This window comes from Trachypithecus francoisi, unplaced genomic scaffold (assembly GCF_009764315.1).
Source record: "Trachypithecus francoisi isolate TF-2019V2 unplaced genomic scaffold, Tfra_2.0 Lachesis_group1, whole genome shotgun sequence".
NCBI classification, from domain to species: Eukaryota; Metazoa; Chordata; class Mammalia; order Primates; family Cercopithecidae; genus Trachypithecus; species Trachypithecus francoisi.
Window position 1 is genome coordinate 598,384 of NW_022681454.1, and position 18,693 is coordinate 617,076.

The 18,693-nt window shown below is 49.8% G+C and overlaps 1 protein-coding gene and 1 long non-coding RNA gene across 3 annotated transcripts; both read right to left on the reverse strand.

The window, feature by feature from the left end:
- Positions 1–3,003: 3,003 nt before the first annotated feature.
- Positions 3,004–4,932, reverse strand: TMEM271 (transmembrane protein 271). Its single transcript, XM_033213368.1, has one exon. The coding sequence runs from the start codon at positions 4,718–4,720 to the stop codon at positions 3,575–3,577; it is 1,146 nt and encodes a 381-aa protein (XP_033069259.1). The 5' UTR covers positions 4,721–4,932; the 3' UTR covers positions 3,004–3,574.
- Positions 4,933–6,704: 1,772 nt separating this feature from the next.
- LOC117085004 lies at positions 6,705–17,567 on the reverse strand. 2 transcript variants are annotated; one of them, XR_004437752.1, is made up of 2 exons: positions 17,477–17,567; positions 6,705–8,293 (listed from the first exon to the last, which is right to left on the reverse strand). It is a non-coding gene; the product is annotated as an uncharacterized LOC117085004 (long non-coding RNA). The 2 variants fall into 2 exon arrangements; XR_004437751.1 differs by lacking the exon at positions 17,477–17,567 and adding an exon at positions 8,494–8,922.
- Between the last annotated feature and the right edge of the window lie 1,126 nt (positions 17,568–18,693).

Genomic DNA, 18,693 nt, shown 5'->3' on the forward strand with positions numbered 1-18,693 from the left:
TGTCTTCGTGATGCTCCACTCATTTCCCTGAGAATTGATCTTTGGGGCAATTTGAGTTTAGAGGTATGTGGGATTCTATTTCCTCTGGTAAACTTAAAAAAAAAAAAAAGAAAGAAAACCCTGATATTCCACATCAGTACATCAACACCTGTGACAGTAGAGCTAAGAATAGTTCTGGAGTTAGGGACACTCAATCTTAAAACAACTCATCTAATTTTCTGGTCACACGGAAGAGGCCAGTTTGCCCCAGCTGGATCTTTGTGCACCCCTGGATTATCTTGCCACCCCGGCCAGGGAGGTGTACACAGAGAGGAGGGTGCGCACGCAGGGACAGGAAAGGAGTGCATGCAGGCGACAGGACTTGTGTGCCCGCAGGAATAGGAGGGTGTGTATGCAGGGACAGGAGGGTGTGCACACAGGGATAGGAAGGGGGTGCACACCGGGACAGGAAGGGGGTGCACACCGGGACAGGAAGGGGGTGCATGCAGGGACACGAGGGGTGTGCACGTGGGGACAGGACGGTGTGCACACAGGGACAGGACAGGTGTGCAAATGGGCGACAGGATGGGTGTGCACGCAGGTACAGGAGGGTGTGCCCATAGGGACAGGAGGATGTGCGAGCAGAGACAGGAGAGTGTGCCCGCAAGGAGAGGACAGTGTACATGCAGGGACATGAGGGTGTGCATGCAGGGACAGGATGGGTGTGCATGCAGAGACAGGAGAGTGTGCCCGTAGGGACAGGACAGCGTACGTGCAAGGACAGGGCGGCGTGCACAAGGGATAGGACGGTGTGTATGCAGGCACAGAAGGGTGTGCATGCAGGGGCAGGACGGTTTGCACGCAGGGACAGAAGGTTGTGCACACAGGGACAGGAAGGCATGCATGCAGGGACAGGATGATGTGCATGCAGGGACAGGAGGGTGTGCACGCAGGGACAGGAGGGTTGCACATGGGGACAGGAAGAGGTACGTGTAGCGACAGGAGGGTGTGCATGTAGGGACAGGAAGGTGTGCGTGTATGGACAGGAATGTGTCCATGCAGGGACACGAGGGTGTGCACGCAGGAACGGGACGGTGTGCATGCAGGGAGAGGAGGGTGTATTTGCAGTGACAGGATGGCGTGCAGCCTGCTCCTGGCCATGGGCCACTGACCCTATCTTCTGCCTTCTGTTCTGTCCCAAGAAAAGCCTGACACTTTAAAGAGGTCACCGATTTTGATCACAAATTTGGAAGACTCATAAGGCATTAAACATTTTAAGCTGTACAAACAAAATTAAGACTAAATACTTTGGAAAACAAAAAGCACACAGGAAATTTGATTATTTGCATCTGCGCTGCTCATGCATTTGCTCCAGCCAGGTCAGTGCCCAGCAGCCTTCTGCAGGGAGCCAATAAGTGCCCACCCCCGGGCAGATCCACCTGGCTGCCCCTGTTGTGTAGTTCTTGGAAGCTGGCCTTGCAGCCACCTGAGAGGCCTCTGCTCAGAAAGCAGGAGGCACCTGGCAATGCTGCGCTGATTGGATGTAGGCAGACAGAGGGAAGTATCTTAAAAGTCACACTGCTCTGCCAGTGATCACATTTTTGCCTAGGCTGATGACTGCTGGACTGGTTGTCCTGGGGCAGGAGAGGACTGGGCTGTAAATGGACAGTTGGACCAGTCAGGTCATGCCCTCTGTTCAGCTGGACCCCTTTTCTCACTCCACCATCCAGGGAGGCCTATTATGGGCCAGCATCTGAAGAAGCCTGCGAATGAAAACCTAGTAAATTGGCTGTGAGTGATTCTTTGTCCTCCAGCAGCATCCACATAGCAAGGAGAGGACACTGGTCCATGGCATCTTTGACCAGATCCCCAGGCTTCACAGTAACTGAGCAGGCATCAGCGGGGGAAGGTTTGCCAGCTCTGGAGAACAGCACCTGAATGGTGACAGGTTTCACTTCTCATCATGGAAATGGGGCTGGAGCTTCCTCCCTCTTGTGGCCTCTGCAGCAGCAGGGAAGCCTGGCCAGGTGCCAGCAGGGCTGGGGGCCTTGGTCACCAGGGGTACAGGGAGCTCTGGCTTTGGGCAACTAGGGGCTGAGGAGAGGCCTCACTCCAGAGTCTGCACCTGAAAACTATGCTCCATCCTTAAATTTGGCTACTTTTTCACAGCTATAAGTAGACTTCTATACACAATACAGATATTACACGTGGTTTCTGTAGCTTCTCTCTCCTAACTGCTCTGTGTTGGCACTCACCCCGCAGAGCACTGGCTGGCTCCCCGTCCCCGGCAGGAGGTACACTCATCTTTCCCACCAGGCTGTGGCTCTGCTCCCAGCTGCTCAGGGTCAGCAGCTACCTGCCTGGCGCCACAATTCCAGCACGTGGGAGTCGGATCACATTTTCCCAAGACTTGGAGCTGGCCTGGCTACCAGCCAGCCCAGCAGACAGATGGAAACACACGCCACCAGCATATGGAACTCATTTCATATCATGTGTGAAAACACACACACACACACATATCCTCATCATTTAAAAGTATGACCTTCACATCAATTAAGGCGATTACGGGGTATATTTTAAATGAAATGCTATCATACTCAAAATTACCAGATTAACGAAATAATCAACAGGAAAATTATCTATGCCAGAAAAACTATGACTGATTTTCCAAAATAGGATTAGATTGTTCATATGTATTAACCAAAAATAAGCTCTGCTTTGCAGTTGAAACCACACAGTTTCCAAAAAAAAAGAAAAGAAAAAAAAGAAAAAGAAAAGAAAAACGAAAGGAAAGAAAGGTATGGGATGTGGCATCAGTGTCTCTACACACTCAGAAAGTTAGCTTTAGAAAGAGGCTGGATTCAGTCAACTAGCTAGCAGAATACAACTGTTCAAACTCAACGTATGTCCGACCAAATGAAACCATTTCCCCCAACACTGACTTGTGCGTAGACATCCTCTAATTCCAATTTGATGAATATTCTCCAATAACATAGCAATTAATTTAATAAAGGAACTCACCAATTTTAAATTGTAATAAATTTACCAAACATTTTCACTATTTATGGAGAGCTTTACAGTAAGAAAGTATCAACAAAAGCAGGCACATCCGTGTTCAAAGTGTTGCCGCTGGGTGTTCTCGCTTCTTCCTTCCTGAATTACCAGTTGCTTTTCGTCTCTGTCCGCTCTTCCTCCGTGGGAAGTCGCCGTCCTGGGGCGCTCGCTCCGTCCCCCTCGCCTCGGACCACCAGGCAGAGCAGCCCCAGGGTTTGGACTTGCCAAGAAAAGTGCAGTCGGGCTAGCCAAGCCCAAACATTTATTGTAAACTTGAAAATGGAATCCAGATATGAACGACACAAATAAGAAGAGAAACCTCCCAGATACAGAAATGGTCACATCAGTGCCCCCCTCCTGTGGTCACGGAGCCCGCAGAGGGGGCCAGGCCGGAGGCTGCAAAGCCACGTGGAAGAGGCAGCGCCCCTGAGGCCTGGCCCTGGACCCCGCCCCGCCGCCCGTCCTCCCTTGCCGCGGGGGTCCTGAGCGGGGCGGGGGGAACGCAAGTACGGTCCGCGGGAAGGGGGGCCGGCCCGCGGGCTCAGCAGGCCCGACGGGTCTCCCAGGGCCGCGGCGTCTCGCAGGGCGGCCGGCAGCAGTAGGGGTAGGAGGCGTTGAGGTCGGGGTCCGAGGGCGCGTACCCCGGCAGCTCCACCGACGGGTGCCCCCCGCAGCGCACCTCCGCGCCCGCCTCGTCCGACGCGTGGAGGACGCCCACGTTGATGTAGGAGACCGCGTGGTGCGCCGCGAAGCCCGCGCAGTCCCCGGGGGCGGCCAAGTCCGACTCCTCCGGGGAAAGGATGGAGGCCTCGCTCGGCCGCTGCTGCAGCCGCCGCCCCCGCCGGCCCCGCCGGCCCCGGCGCGCCCGAGAGGCGGGCGGCTGCGCGCGAAGCCCGGAGCCGCCGCGGGGCCGCGCCAGGGCCCGGCCTCCCCTCCGCCTGCCGCGCCGACCGCGCCGGGCCTGCGACGACTTGTAGTTCTTGACGAGCAGCAGGCTGAGCAGGCCCAGCAGGCACTCGAGCGAGTTGAAGACGGTGGAGAGCACCAGGCCGCGCTGGTAGTCCTTCAGCTGGCGGCACTTGGCGGACGTGGCGCTGTCCAGGGTGCTGCGGGAGCGCGGGGCGCCGGGGGCCGAGCCCGGGGCCAAGCCGGGGGCCGAGCCGGGGGTTGAACCTGGGGCCGAGCCGGGGCTCGAACCTGGCGCCCGCGGGGGCAGGCAGTAGTGCGAGTACTTGCGCTCCACCAGGGACACGGTGTCGCCGTCGATCACGGCGCCCGCAAAGGCGCTGAGGACCCCGAGCATGAAGACCAGGACGCCGAGCAGAAGCAGGTTCTGGCTGCTCACCGGCCCCGGGGCCCCGGCCGCGGCCCCCGGCTCGCCCGGCGCGGCCTCGGAAGCTCCTGCCGGCGCCGCGGGGACCCCCAGCCCCGGGCCCGGCTCCGACCCCGCGAGGGGCGCGTCCCGGGGTCCGCAGCAGAGCAGGGCGGCGCCGAGCAGCGAGAGGCCGGCGGCCAGCAGCAGCCCCGAGTAGAAGGCGCCGGCGGCGGCCCCCAGGCGGAACGGCTCCCCGCGCAGCTCCGAGCCCAGCGAGAAGCACTTGAGGCCGACGGCGGCGGCGCTGAGCGCGCAGGCGAGCAGGAGGCAGGAGGAGAGCGCGGCGCAGGCCCCGCGGACGCTCCACTTCATCCTCCGCGCCCGAGCCGGCCCGCACCCCGCGCGCCCGCCGCCGCCCGCCGCCGCCCCCGCCGCCTGCGCCTCCTCCCGGCGCCGCGCGGCCGGACCGCCGGCCTCCTCCTCATCCTCCCGCGTCCTCCCGGGCCCGCGCCGCCGCCGCCGGAGCCCGCATCCTCCGCCTCCCGCCGCCGCCGCCGCGACCCCGCGCCGGGAACCGATGCGGCGCAGAGACCGCAGGGCGCGCGCCCCCTCCCCAGCCCGCGGGGCCCCTCCCAGGACGCTCGTTCCCCCCCACCCCCCCACCCCGCCCGCGGCCCTGCGCGCCTAGCCCTGGCGCCGCCCTTCCCCGCCCCCGGCAGCCCCCGCCACCCCCGGGACGCCCCTCCGCCTCCTCCTCCCGGAGCGGGGGTCCCTGGCCGCGTCTCTCCGCCTTCCTTCCCTATCCGCGCCCCTATCCGGCGCGGGCCGCTGCGGAAACGCCGCTCTCCACCCCCAGCTCGCTCTCCCGGACCCCCTGGGCCCCACCCCCAGCGCTCCCCACCGCTCGGCGCCCCTGCGTCTGCGCTCCCCTCTCTCCCCTCTCTATCCACTGGGTCTGGGCCTCACTTCCCGCCCACCCGCCTGCCAGCGGCCGGGAAGCCTGTGGAAGTTATGGGGGTGCAGGGAGTCGGGGAGAGGGGAGCTCGTGTGCTAGGGGTGAGTGGGTATTGGGGGGAGCCTGGGTAAGGAGAAGGGGAAAGGGGGAGCCTGAGAGAGGAGGGAGGAAAGGAGAGCCCGGGTGCTGGGGTGGGGGGGAAAGGAGCCTGGAGAGGGAGGGGGAGGGGGCCGGGTCCTGGGGGAAGGGAGGAGTGAGCCCGGGTGCTGTGGGGGGAGGGGGTTGTTCAAGGGATGAGGACGTTCAGGGTCTCTGGGAAGTGCTGACGTGTGCGCGTGTGCGGTGTGTTGCTTGTGGGTGCCTGTGTGGTGTGCGGTGTGTTTCGTGTGTGGTGTGTGCATGTGTGTGCGCGCGCGTGTGCACGCTGTTCGGGGGATGAGTAGGGGCGCTGACTTTTAGGACTAGCCATTTCAACTAAGCTGGAGCCGACGTCTTAGAATCTAGGATGAGTCTCGTTTGGTTTTAGTCTGCAAAGCTCGTCTGGATCAGACAGGAATTTTCCCCAGACGCGGGTGCACGTGAATTAATTCATCAGAAGGCGGTTCACGGCCTGAGTGAGGGGGACAAGGGCGGCAAATTCCTCCGCCTCATTCCTACCCTGACGATTCGAGGTGGGTGAGAGGAAAGCGTGGGGCGGCTGGGTGTGTGGGGTGGGGGAAGGTCACCTCCGCGGCCTCCCTGGGCCCTCCAGCCTTTTACTAAGAGGAGCTCGCCTCGGCCCCGTGGTTGGGGGGATGGGAGCGTCTCCGGAAGGCCCTCGGCCGAGCAGCTGGGCCTGCACCCCTGGTCCCTTCCAGTTCGTTTCTGCTGTGGCGGCAGGAGGCTGGGGAGCCGATGACTCACCCTGCCGGCTAATTGCAGCGTTAAATAACTTTGCGCCGGATTCAGTGGCTGCAGCAGGGAACGCGCTCCGGGCGCCGGGGGAGGTGCAGGGACGTCCTGAGAACGCACCTCCGTCCCTGTCACCAACCTTCGCAAGTTCTGGCCTGTGGAGCCCTCACCCAGAGCGCAGAGCTTCATGCCCCTGAAGGGCGCAGTTTGTCCTATGGTGCCCGGTGGGCCCGGACAGAGCCCCCAGAGGCTGTTTGAAGGAAGCTGCACCCAAAGGCTGCAGGCAGCGCGGGCCCCTCGCCCACCTTTCTCGGAAACCATCTGCCCATGTGATCTATGTGAAGGCCCTTCATGCGCTTCTGGACATCTGCGTGGGATTTACTGCAACTGCTATAGCTGCGAGGAGGACGAGCATGTTTCACTGTATTTTTAGCAGAGAGTGCAGATTTTAGAACCTCGCGAACGGTCCTGTATATCCTGCACGATGACTCGCCAGAACAGTAGGAATAGTGACCCTTCATTTGCATTTATGGTGCATAGGTTTTCAACGGACAGTGTGTAAATCAGCTTGTATAATAATCGTGGCACCCACACGCGCGAGCAGACTTACCATGAACTGACTTCCACTGATTATTGCGGTTTCCAGGGAAACGAGGTTTGCAGCCACCTCCAGTGAGGGCGGAGCGGCCTCTCCATTCCCAATGCAGCAAGGCTGCTGCAGCCACGACAATTAGGCTTTGGAGGAGGAAGTGAACTGGTGGGGCCTCATCCTCCTCCCTCCCTAAAGGGTGAGGGTGGAAGGATGGGGCTGTGCCCTTTTAGGGCAGGGAAAAACAGCTTGGAGGGGTTTCTGCCATCAGAGATCCCATAGGAGGCAGGTCAGTCCTGCAGAATTTCTCCCCAGTCTGGCCACCAGCCTCCCCGGCCCCTCGCTAGAGGCCCCCATCCCACTGAAGGCTTGCTTCTGCCACGGGGCCTTTGCACAGGCACCTCCTGCAGCCTAGGGTGTGTCGCCTCTCCACGTCCTCACCGGCGTCTGCCTTTGCATTTCCCAGATGCTCGCTTCACCCCACTGAGGAGTAACTCAGTTTTGTGGGATCCCACTGCCCTCCAGGTGCCGCTCCGAGTGCTCTACACAGCTTTTCATTCAGTCCTTGCGGCACACGAAGGTAGGCGGCCCCACTGTCCTCACAGAGGCTTCCTATGCAGGAGCCAGTGACTGGCGGAGCGCCGCTCACACTCAGGCTCCACGAACTGCCTCCCTGCGGTCGCTGCCCCGGACAGACGGTCCTCCATAACAGGCAGGATTTCCCTGTGGTCCAAAGGTGTATGTCCCTGCCAGACTGGGAGTTCAGCTCACTGCGGTCCTGTCCAGCTTGCCCCCATCTCCCATCCCCATCAGGATCTGGCTTTGCCCCAGCTATGTGGAACGAACGCATGAACAAATGAACGGGTGGGTTGCTCCATCTTGTGACAGGACGGCAGTCAGCTGATTCTCCTCCTATGGCGCTCAGGGCCAGGTGAGGCAGGTGGGCCCACACGCAGACAGGCCCCCATCTCTGTATTGGGCGTGGGGAAGGGGCTCTGGGAGGGTGCATGCCCCAGCTGCAGGAAGGTCAAGAGCAGAGGCCCTGAAGGAGACAGCCCGGAGCTGGCGCACAGTAAAGTCCTCAGGTAGGAGGGGTAGAGTGAGGGTGCCACCGTCGGGCAGCAGATGCCCACCCAGAAGGGTCTTTGAGCCTTGCTGGAAGTTCAGATTTTACTCTGAGGATAAGGGAGGCCCTGGACCCGCAGGAGGATGCCCTGGTGTGTCTAGAAGGAGCCCTGCCACTGGGGAGCTGGCGGCGTTGCTGCCCATCACGGTGCAATCACAGGTTTGCCTGCTCATCTCCCCCGCCCTTTTCCCATCACTTCCTGAGACTCCGCAGATGGTCAGCAGTGTTCCTGAGTGGATGACATTGGGTTGGCAGAGAGAGGGGAGTGCAGTCTGTGGTCCCGGCCATGCAGTGTTTCCTTGTACAGTCCATTGAGCTCACGGGGTCTGTCAATGGCCCTTCACTCAGAGGGATGGCCTCTACACTTGAGCTGGTTTCTGACACCTACAAACAGAAGTGGAAATGGGAGCAGATGCAGGCACATTTTCAAAGCTGATTCGGTTGCTTTCTGGCAGAATCCCTTCCCCCAAGCACCTGCGGGGCCCACCCGTGAAGCCTCTTCCCACCCCTTAACTCCGCCCCATGAGGAGTTGCAGTCTAGTCAGGTGATTTCCGGGGCTCGGGGCTCAGGGAGGGGCACCCACCTCAGAAAGAAGCGCCGTGCTTATGAGAAATGACTTCTACAGGTTGTTGGGGAAAGGGGAGTTATTTTAAAGATCGTAGAGCACGTGATGTGCCAGGAGCATTCACACAGGGAGTACAGTCCCCACAGCTGCCTCTGTGCTGGGGCCACCTCGCCGTCCTGTCCTAAAGACAAGGAACCTGAAGCCCAGAGATGGTGTCTTAAAACAATCGTGTGGTTTTTTTCTGATTACAACAGCAATTGTGTTAATCCCAGAATATTTTTCCTATCAACTGTAAACCTTATTTTAATATTTACATATTTATTAGCATTTAAAATTCAGTCTCCTAGAATATTGACTTCAATTAGTTTGGCTGATTCTATTTTTTTTTTCTAATTTGTTTATCACTTAACTTTTTAAGTACTTTTTTTTTGAGACAAAGTCTCACTCTATCGCCCAGGCTGGAGCGCAGTGGCGCAATCTCAGCTCACTGCAACCTCTGCCTCCTGGGTTCAAGCGATTTTCCTGCCTCAACCTCCTGAGTAGTTGGGACTACAGGCTCCCACCACCACGCCAGGCTAATTTTTGTATTTTTAGTAGAGATGGGGTTTCATCATGTTGTCCAGGCTGGTCTCGAACTCCTGACCTCAAATGATCCCCCCACCTCAGCCTCCCAAAGTGCTGGGATTACAGGTGTAAGCCACTGCGCCCAGCCTCTTTTTAGTGCTTTTATCCTTTATCTTTTTAACTATGTAAGTACTCAGCATTTTAAATTATTAACCTTCACTGTGTTATTTCCAAGAACAATCACTATTGACCTTTCACTTATGCAGCCACAGTGTATGCCTCTCTCTGTAACTCTGCACAGCTGGTGATTTATTGAAAGAACTTACTCTCATAAAACCACAGCCAGCGAGTTCTCAGAGACACAATAATGCACCTTAAATATTACTTTAAAAGCTCTTGTCTTGTGAAATGTAATCGATCCAGAGAAAAATCATAAAGTATATATGTAATAGCTTAATGACTTATATATGAGCATCTGTATACTTCCCACTTGAGAAACAGCATATTGCAGGATTTGAGTACACAACCCATACCTTTCCAACTACAGCCTCCCTCCCACCACAGCTTCTGCTGAGTTCACTTGAAATCACTTCCTTGCATTTATTTATACTTTTATTACCTTAACATGCATCCCTAACCATTCTAATTTGATTTTGCCTGGTGTTTGAGCTTTATATTAATGGAATCATAGAACATAATTCTTATATCTCTGGCTTCTTTCATTCAACTTTGTGTCTGCGAAGCGTATCCATGTTGCATGCAACGGGGGCTCTTTCATCGCTGGTTACTGATTCGCTGCATGAATATGACACGGTTTATTATCCATTTCATTGCTGATGAACATTTGATCGTTTCTAGTTTGGGAATATTATTAATAAATTGTGAACCTTCTTATTTGTGTGCCCTGATGTACTTGGACATGCATTTTTGGGGTGTATACTTAGTGAAATTGCCAGTTCATGAGTAACACCTATCTTCAGGTATTACTTTTTGTGCCCTTTTATATTGAGATACAATTTATGTGCAATACCAATCATTCATGTTAAGTGTACAACTCAGTGAGTTTAGACACCTGGACACCTCGTTATGAGTCACCATCACCGAGATGATCCAGCACTGTCCCAACTCCCCCCACGTTCTCTTTTGCAAGCGCCCTCTCCCTCTATTCTGGGCACAGGCAACCACAACCTGCTCTCTGTCACCATAGCTTTAGTATAAAATTACACATACATAGACTCAGGCAGCATAGAGTCTTTCCTGTCTGGCTTCTTTCTGCTGGCAAAATGCTTGGAGACTTTTCCATGTCGCTGTATGAATCAGTGCATCATTTGTTTCCACTGCTGAACAGAATTCCACCAACATTTGTTTACTCATCCATGAAATGATGGACATTTGGTGTTTTCCATCTGAGATTGTTATAAATAATGCTGCTATTGTCATTCAAGGACAAGTCTTCTGTGAACATGTTTTCACTTCTCTTGGGTACATCCTTAGAAGTGGTATTGCTGGACTGTATAAAAAGTTAATATTTAACTTTCAAGAAACTGACAAACTGTTTTCCGGAGGGGCTGTACCATTTTGCATTCCCAGACCAAAGTGTGAAAGCTCCAGATGCCCCATGCCCTCACCAGCCCACGGTGTTGTCAGTCTTAATAATGCTGACCATTCTGGTGGGTTTGCAGTGGTATCTCATTGTGTTTTAATTTGCATTATGTTGATAACTAATAGCATTGAGGATTTCATATATCTTTAGTAAAGAGTCTTTTCAAATCCTTTGACAATTTTTTAAAAATTGGGTTGTCTTCTTGTAATTGAGTTGTAAGAATTATTTATACATTCTGAACGTAAGTTATTTATTGGATAAATGTTTGGCAAGTATTTTCTCCCAGTCTTTGACCTACCTTCTCATCTTCTTATCAACATGTTTTAAAAAGCAAAACTTTCCATTTTGATGGCATCCAGTTATTACTTTTTTCTTTTGTGGTTTTTATGTACTATTTAGGAAATAATTGTCTAAACCAAGATTACAAATATTTCCTTGTCTTTCAGAAGTTTTATGGTTTTAGCTCCTAAGTGTACATCTGTGATCCACTTTGAATTAATTTTTGTAAATGGTGTGATGTAATAGTCAAGGTTTTTATTTTTGCACATGGATATTCAGTTGTTCCAGTACCATTTCTTGAAAATAATCACCAATACCATTAAATTACCTTGGTACTTTTATTGAAAATCAGTTGACTGGAAAATGTGGATTGATCTCTAGCCTCTTAGTTCTGACCCATTGACTTATATGTCTGCTCTTTTTTTTTTTTTTTGAGATGGAGTCTCACTGTGTTGCCCAGACTGGAGTGCAGTGGTGTTATCTCGGCTCACTGCAACCTCTGCCTCCTGGGTTCAAGCAATTCTCCTGCCTCAGCCTCCCAAGTAGCTGGGATTACAGGCGCGCACCACCACACCCAGCTAATTTTTGTATTTTTAGTAGAGATGGGGTTTCACCATGTTGGTTAGGTTGGTCTTGAACTCCTGACCTCATGATTCACCTGCCTTGGCCTCTCAAAGTGCTGGGATTACAGGCATGAGCCACTGCGTCCAGCCATGTCTGTTCTTATGCTAACACCACAGTATCTGGATTACTGTAGCTCCATAGTGAATGCTGGAATCAGGTAATGTGAGTCCTCCAACATTTTGACTCTTTTTCAAAGTAATTTGGCTATTTTAAGTCCTTTGCATGTCCATACAGATTTTAGACTCAACTTGTCAATTTCTACCTGAAAATGTCTGATTGAGATTGTACTGAACCTATATCTTAATGCGGGGATAATTAGTATGTTAGCAATATTGAATCTGCTAACCTACATTTACTTAGTCTTCATTAATTTATCTCATCAATATCCCGTAGTTTTCAGTGCACAGACTTTGCACACATTTTGTTAAATTTCCCTATAAGGATTTCATATTTTTATATTTTTCATTTTGTAAATGTTAATTTAAAGAAATAAGACACCCTCGTTATTTTTCTTTCTTTTTTTCTGTTTTTTATTTTATTTTATTTTTTTATAGAGACAAGGTCCCCCTATTTTGCCCAGGCTGGTCTCGAACTCCTGGGCTCAAGCAGTCCTCCCACCTCAGCCTCTCAAAGTGTTGGGATTACAGGCAGGAGCCACCACACCTGGCCAGATACCCTCATTAGATTTTTGTGTCTATTCTTATTTCTTTAAAGTAAAATTTACTTTAATAAATGTTACTATATAAATATATAGTATTAATATAAAATTGTTTGTTACTAGTCATATAAATACAATTAACTTTTTAGATTGCCCTCGTACCCTGTGACCTTGTTAAGTTCACCAATTCTAGCAGCTGCTTTTGTGTATTTGGTAAGATTTTCTACAAAGACAATCATGCCACAGGTACATAGAACCCATTTTACTGCTTCCTTTCCAAACTGCATGCTTTTTTTTTTTTTTTTTCTCTTGCTTTATTGTATTGGCTAGGTCCTCATGCACAATAGTGAATAGAAGTAACGAGAGTAGCCGGGCGCGGTGGCTCATGCCTGTAATCCCAGCACTTTGGGAGTCCAAGGCGGGCGGATCACGAGGTCAGGAGATCGAGACCATCCTGGCTAACACGGTGAAACTCCGTCTCTACTAAAACTACAAAAAAATTAGCCGGGCGTGGCCGGTGCCTGTAGTCCCAGCTACTTGGTAGGCTGAGGCAGGAGAAAGGCGTGAACCCAGGAGGCGGAGCTTGCAGCCAGCCGAGATGACACCACTGCACTGCAGCCTGGGCAACAGAGCGAGACTCTGTCTCAAAAAAAAAAAAAAAGAAGTAACGAGAGTAAACACCCTTGCCTTGTTTCTTGTCTTAGTGGGAAACCGTTTAGTCTTTCACCCTTAAGTATAATGTAAGCTGTAATTTTTTTTGGTAGATGCTTTTTATCAGGTTGAAATCTATTTCTATTTTGTTGAGTGTTTTTATCATGAATAGTTGATGAATCTTGTCAAATTCTTTTTTCCTCATCTTTTGAGATTATCATATGGGTTTTCTTTTTCAGCCTGTTAATATGATGAATTACACTGATTCAGTTTCAAATGTCCAACCAAGCTTGTACTCCAGAGATGAAGCCCACTTGATCACATGTGTTATTCTTTTAATATATGATGGATACGACTTGCTGTTCTTTTGTTGAGGATTTTTGTGTTTATGTTAATGAGGATATTATTTGTAGTTTTCTTGTAATGTTTTTTTGTCTTCGTTTAGTGTCAGAGTAATGCTGACTTCATAAAGTGAGCTGGGAAGTACTCCCTAGTTTTCTCTTTTCTGTAAAAGAACTGTATAGAACTGATGTTATTTCTTCCTTAAGTGTTGCGTAGAATTCACTTGCAAAGCCATCTGGGGTTGACGTCTTCTTTGGGAATGACTTTAGCTATAGATTCAATTTATTTAACAGATATAGGGCTATTAAGGTTATTTAATTTTTTTCATGAATGAGCTTTAGTGTCCTGTGTTCTTCAAGGAATTTTCCCATTTTAGTTAAGTTCTTAGATTTGTTGGCATAAAGTTATCCCAATATTTCCTTAGAAGTTGTGACTTTTACTGCATGTAAAACATACCTCAATAAAGCCAAAAAAAAAAAAATGTAGAAGAATCCCTTTTGGCCGGGTGCAGTGGCTCATGCCTGCAATCCCAGCACTTTGGGAGGCCGAGGCAGGTGGATCACCTGAAATCAGGAGTTCCAGACCAGCCTGGCCAACATGGGAAACCTTGTCTCTACTAAAAATACAAAAATTAGCCAGGTGTGGTGGCACACGCCTATAATCCCAGCTACTTAGGAGGCTGAGATAGGAGAATTGCCTGAATCCAGGAGGTGGAGGTGAGCTGAGATTGCACCACTTCTCTCCAGCCTGGGCAACAGACTGAGTGAGACTCCATCTCAAAAAAAAAAAAAAAATCCTTTTTTATCTATAGGATCTGTAGTGAAGTCCCCTCTTTCATTTCTGATATTGGTAATTTGTGTTTTGTTTGTTTGCTTGTTTTTTGCTTTTTTTTTTTTTTTTTAATGGAGTCTTGCTCTGTCACCCAGGCTGGGGTGCAATGGTACAATCTCTGCTCACTGCAACCTCCGTCTCCTGGGTTCAAGTGATTCTCCTGCCTCAGCCTCCTCAGTAGCTGGGATTACAGGTGCCCACCACCACGCCTGGCTAATTTTTGCATTTTTAGTAGAGACAGGGTTTCACTATGTTGGCCAGGATGGTCTCCATCTCTTGACCTTGTGATCCGCCTGCCTCAGCCTCCCAACGTGCTGGGATTACAGGCCTGAGCCACCGCGCCCGGCCTCGTGTGTTCTCTTTTTCCTTAATTTGATTAGAGATTTATCAGTGTTACTGACCATCTCAAAAAACTAGTTTTTGCTTTCATCATTATCTTTATATTTTGTTTTCTATTCATTGATTTCTGCTCTTTTGGCTATTATTTCCTTTTTCTGCTTCCTTTAGCTTTAGTTTGCCTTTCTTTTTCTAGCTGTCATTTGAGACCTTTCTTTTTTTCTTATATAATTTTTAATGCTATAAATTTTTCTTTAAACATTTCCTTAATTATATTCCACAATTTTCCTTATGTTATGTTTTTATTATTATTCTGGTAAAACTATTTCCTAGTGATATTTGTGATTTCTTCTTTTACTCATTGGTGTTGAGAAGTGAGTTAACGTCTAGACATTTAGGGTCCTTTCTAGATTAGTTGTTGTTGCAGATTCCTAATTTATTACTGTTGTGGTCTGGAAACACTCTGTAAGATGTTGATCTTTTGAAATCTGTTGAGACAATCACATGGCCTATCCTGGCAAATGTTTCACATACAGTTGGAAAGAGAGTGCATTCTGAAGTTGTTGCTGATTATGTTCTCTAAATGTCAATTCAGTTAGTGTCATTTGGATCTCCTGTATACCTTTTTCTTTTTGTCTACTTGTTCTGTTACTGAGAATAGCATGTTAAATCGCCTGCTATGATTGTAGATTTTCTTTTTTTTTTTTTTTTTGGAGACGGAGTCTCGCTCTGTCGCCCAGGCTGGAGTGCAGTGGCCGGATCTCAGCTCACTGCAAGCTCCGCCTCCCGGGTTTACGCCATTCTCCTGCCTCAGCCTCCGGAGTAGCTGGGACTACAGGCGCCCGCCACCTCGCCGGCTAGTTTTTTGTATTTTTTTTTTAGTAGAGACGGGGTTTCACCGTGTTAGCCAGGATGGTCTCGATCTCCTGACCTCGTGATCCGCTCGTCTCGGCCTCCCAAAGTGCTGGGATTACAGGCTTGAGCCACCGCGCCCGCCTCGTGTGTTCTCTTTTTCCTAATTTGATTAGAGATTTATCAGTGTTACTGACCATCTCAAAAAACTAGTTTTTGCTTTCATCATTATCTTTATATTTTGTTTTCTATTCATTGATTTCTGCTCTTTTGGCTATTATTTCCTTTTTCTGCTTCCTTTAGCTTTAGTTTGCCTTTCTTTTTCTAGCTGTCATTTGAGACCTTTCTTTTTTTCTTATATAATTTTTAATGCTATAAATTTTGCTTTAAACATTTCCTTAATTATATTCCACAATTTTCCTTATGTTATGTTTTTATTATTATTCTGGTAAAACTATTTCCTAGTGATATTTGTGATTTCTTCTTTTACTCATTGGTGTTGAGAAGTGAGTTAACGTCTAGACATTTAGGGTCCTTTCTAGATTAGTTGTTGTTGCAGATTCCTAATTTATTACTGTTGTGGTCTGGAAACACTCTGTAAGATGTTGATCTTTTGAAATCTGTTGAGACAATCACATGGCCTATCCTGGCAAATGTTTCACATACAGTTGGAAAGAGAGTGCATTCTGAAGTTGTTGCTGATTATGTTCTCTAAATGTCAATTCAGTTAGTGTCATTTGGATCTCCTGTATACCTTTTTCTTTTTGTCTACTTGTTCTGTTACTGAGAATAGCATGTTAAATCGCCTGCTATGATTGTAGATTTTCTTTTTTTTTTTTTTTTTGGAGACGGAGTCTCGCTCTGTCGCCCAGGCTGGAGTGCAGTGGCCGGATCTCAGCTCACTGCAAGCTCCGCCTCCCGGGTTTACGCCATTCTCCTGCCTCAGCCTCCGGAGTAGCTGGGACTACAGGCGCCCGCCACCTCGCCCGGCTAGTTTTTTGTATTTTTTTTTTAGTAGAGACGGGGTTTCACCGTGTTAGCCAGGATGGTCTCGATCTCCTGACCTCGTGATCCGCTCGTCTCGGCCTCCCAAAGTGCTGGGATTACAGGCTTGAGCCACCGCGCCCGGCCGATTGTAGATTTTCTATTTTTCCCTTTGGTTTTATTAGTTTTGTTCATATATTTTGGTATACTGTTATTAGATGTGTATATGTTTGTAAGTGTTGTCTCTTCCTATTGTATTGAATTTTGTCTCATAATACTCATTCTATTGAAGAATATTTTGTGTGCTATTAATACAGCTACTACAGGCCATGCGCAGCGGCTCGTGCCTATAATCCCAGCACTTTGAGAAGCCAAGGCAGGAGGACTGCTTGAGGCCAGGAGTTTGAGACCAGCCTAGGCAACATAGTGAGACTCCCATCTCTCCAAAAACAAAACAAAAAAAAAGTTTAGGAAATCAGCCAATCATAATGACATGTGGTGGCTGAAGAAGAAGGATCTACATAGGAGGCTGAAGCAGTAGGATTGCTTGAACCTAAGAGTCGGAGGTTACAGTGAACTCTGATCACACCACTGCACTCCAGACTGGACGACAGAACAAGGCCCTGTCTTAAAACACACATGCACACGCACACACGCGCGCACACACAATAACACATACACAGCCTCAGCTATGACAACTTTCTAATGCTAGCTATTTGCATGGTATATTATTTTCCATCCTTAAATTTTAATTTCCACCTCTTTGTCTCTTGAAGGCAACATAAGGTTGGTTCTTGCTTTCTTAAGTCAGTCTGACCATTTGTGCCTTTTGCTTGAGATACTTCATTTATGTTTGATGCAATTATCTAAATGGTTATAGTTACATGATATTCTCTATGTGTCTCATCTGTGTTTTGTTCCTCAGATTATTCTTTCTTGCCTTCTTGTTCATTCATTAATGTTATATTTTCTTTGGACATATTTTTCTTCATTCATTAGTGGAAGTAAATTTCCATATCATTATTTTATCCATTAAGGCAAAGCTGCACTGTGTTTGTTCAAATTTACATTCCCACCCAGGTCCCTTTCTCAGTTACCTTTTTCAATCTTTTAACTTTTTTTTTTTTAATTTTATGTCTCTCTATAGTTTTCTGGTTACATCCATTCTATCTCCTTCTATATATCTTATTTTATAAATGGTGGGCAACAAGCATGCCCACAGACGTGACTTGCAAAGGTGAAAGCTGACTCCCTGAGGGTGATGAGAAGAGGCTTACCCCTGCTGCCTTGCCCGGAGCTGCTCCTCTGGTAGCTTGAATCCATTTCTTTCATATCCAGTCTTCATCCCTCAGCAACCCAACTGGAGCCACTCAAGACCCATGCGCCAGAAGGACGACCATCATAATTCTGGGGCGGGCAGCAGCTTCCCACAAGATGGCCTTGCGATTCCAGGTCACGACTGCCTGCTGCCTTCAGAGGAAGGACTCACCCCAAATCCAAATTCCGCTGTGCGTGGCCGTCAAATGTGAGGCCATCTGGGGACTTGTCATGGGGACTGGGGTGGACACAAGTCACCTTTCCAGCTCCCTGTTGGATAACCTTTCTGTATTTGATGAAAAGTAGTACCTGACTTCCGGACTTGGAGTTTGAAACTCAGTTTCCAGCTGCCCGGAAACGTGCTCGGGAGACGGACTTGGAAGACAGAGCAGCAAGGAAGCGGCGTCCCAGCGTCACTTCCGGCGGGGAGGGGCAGCGTTTGGCGGCCTGTGCGGCTGGCTTCTCAGCAGAGGATCCGTGTGCCTCAGGCCGCCGTGCTCAGGGGTGCCGGGTGGGATGTGGGCTATGGTAACCTCTGGGCCGCAGTGCCCAGGGGTGCGGGGGATATGGTAACTGGGAAACGTGGCCCCGAGCCCAGTGACTGCCCCTGTTAGTTAGGTAGTGAGGATTCAGTAGTTTGCAAGACTCTGCCTGACACGGTGCCCGGGCGTGGTCTGGGCAGTGTCTTCGCAACATCAACGAAGGCATCTGGGGTTTTTCCTGTCGGTCAGCGGGTGACTCCTTCATCTGTCGTCCCTCCATCCCTGTGGCCATCTTTTGTCGCGTGCCTACGCTGTGGACGTCAGGCTGGGGACACACAGGACCGACTGGACAAGGTGAGATCTAGAATGTATGCCTCATTCAGTTAATGTTCTTTAGATATTTGTTCAACATTTATTTGGTAAGAAGCGGGTAAAAGTTTTTCCACTGATAAAGACCTTACACTTTCTCAGTAACCTATGTACCAGCTGTCCTTTCGCTCACATCTTTGAGCTTTTCTCTCTGTATTAGTCAGGGTTGTCTAGAGGAACAGAATAGGATAGATGTATTTGAAGGGGAGTTTATTAGGAGAATTGACTCACACAATCGCAGGTTAAGTCCCACCATAGGCCGTCTGCAAGCTGAGGAGCCAGGAAGCCAGTCCAAGTCCCAAAACCTCAAATACAGGGAAGCCGAC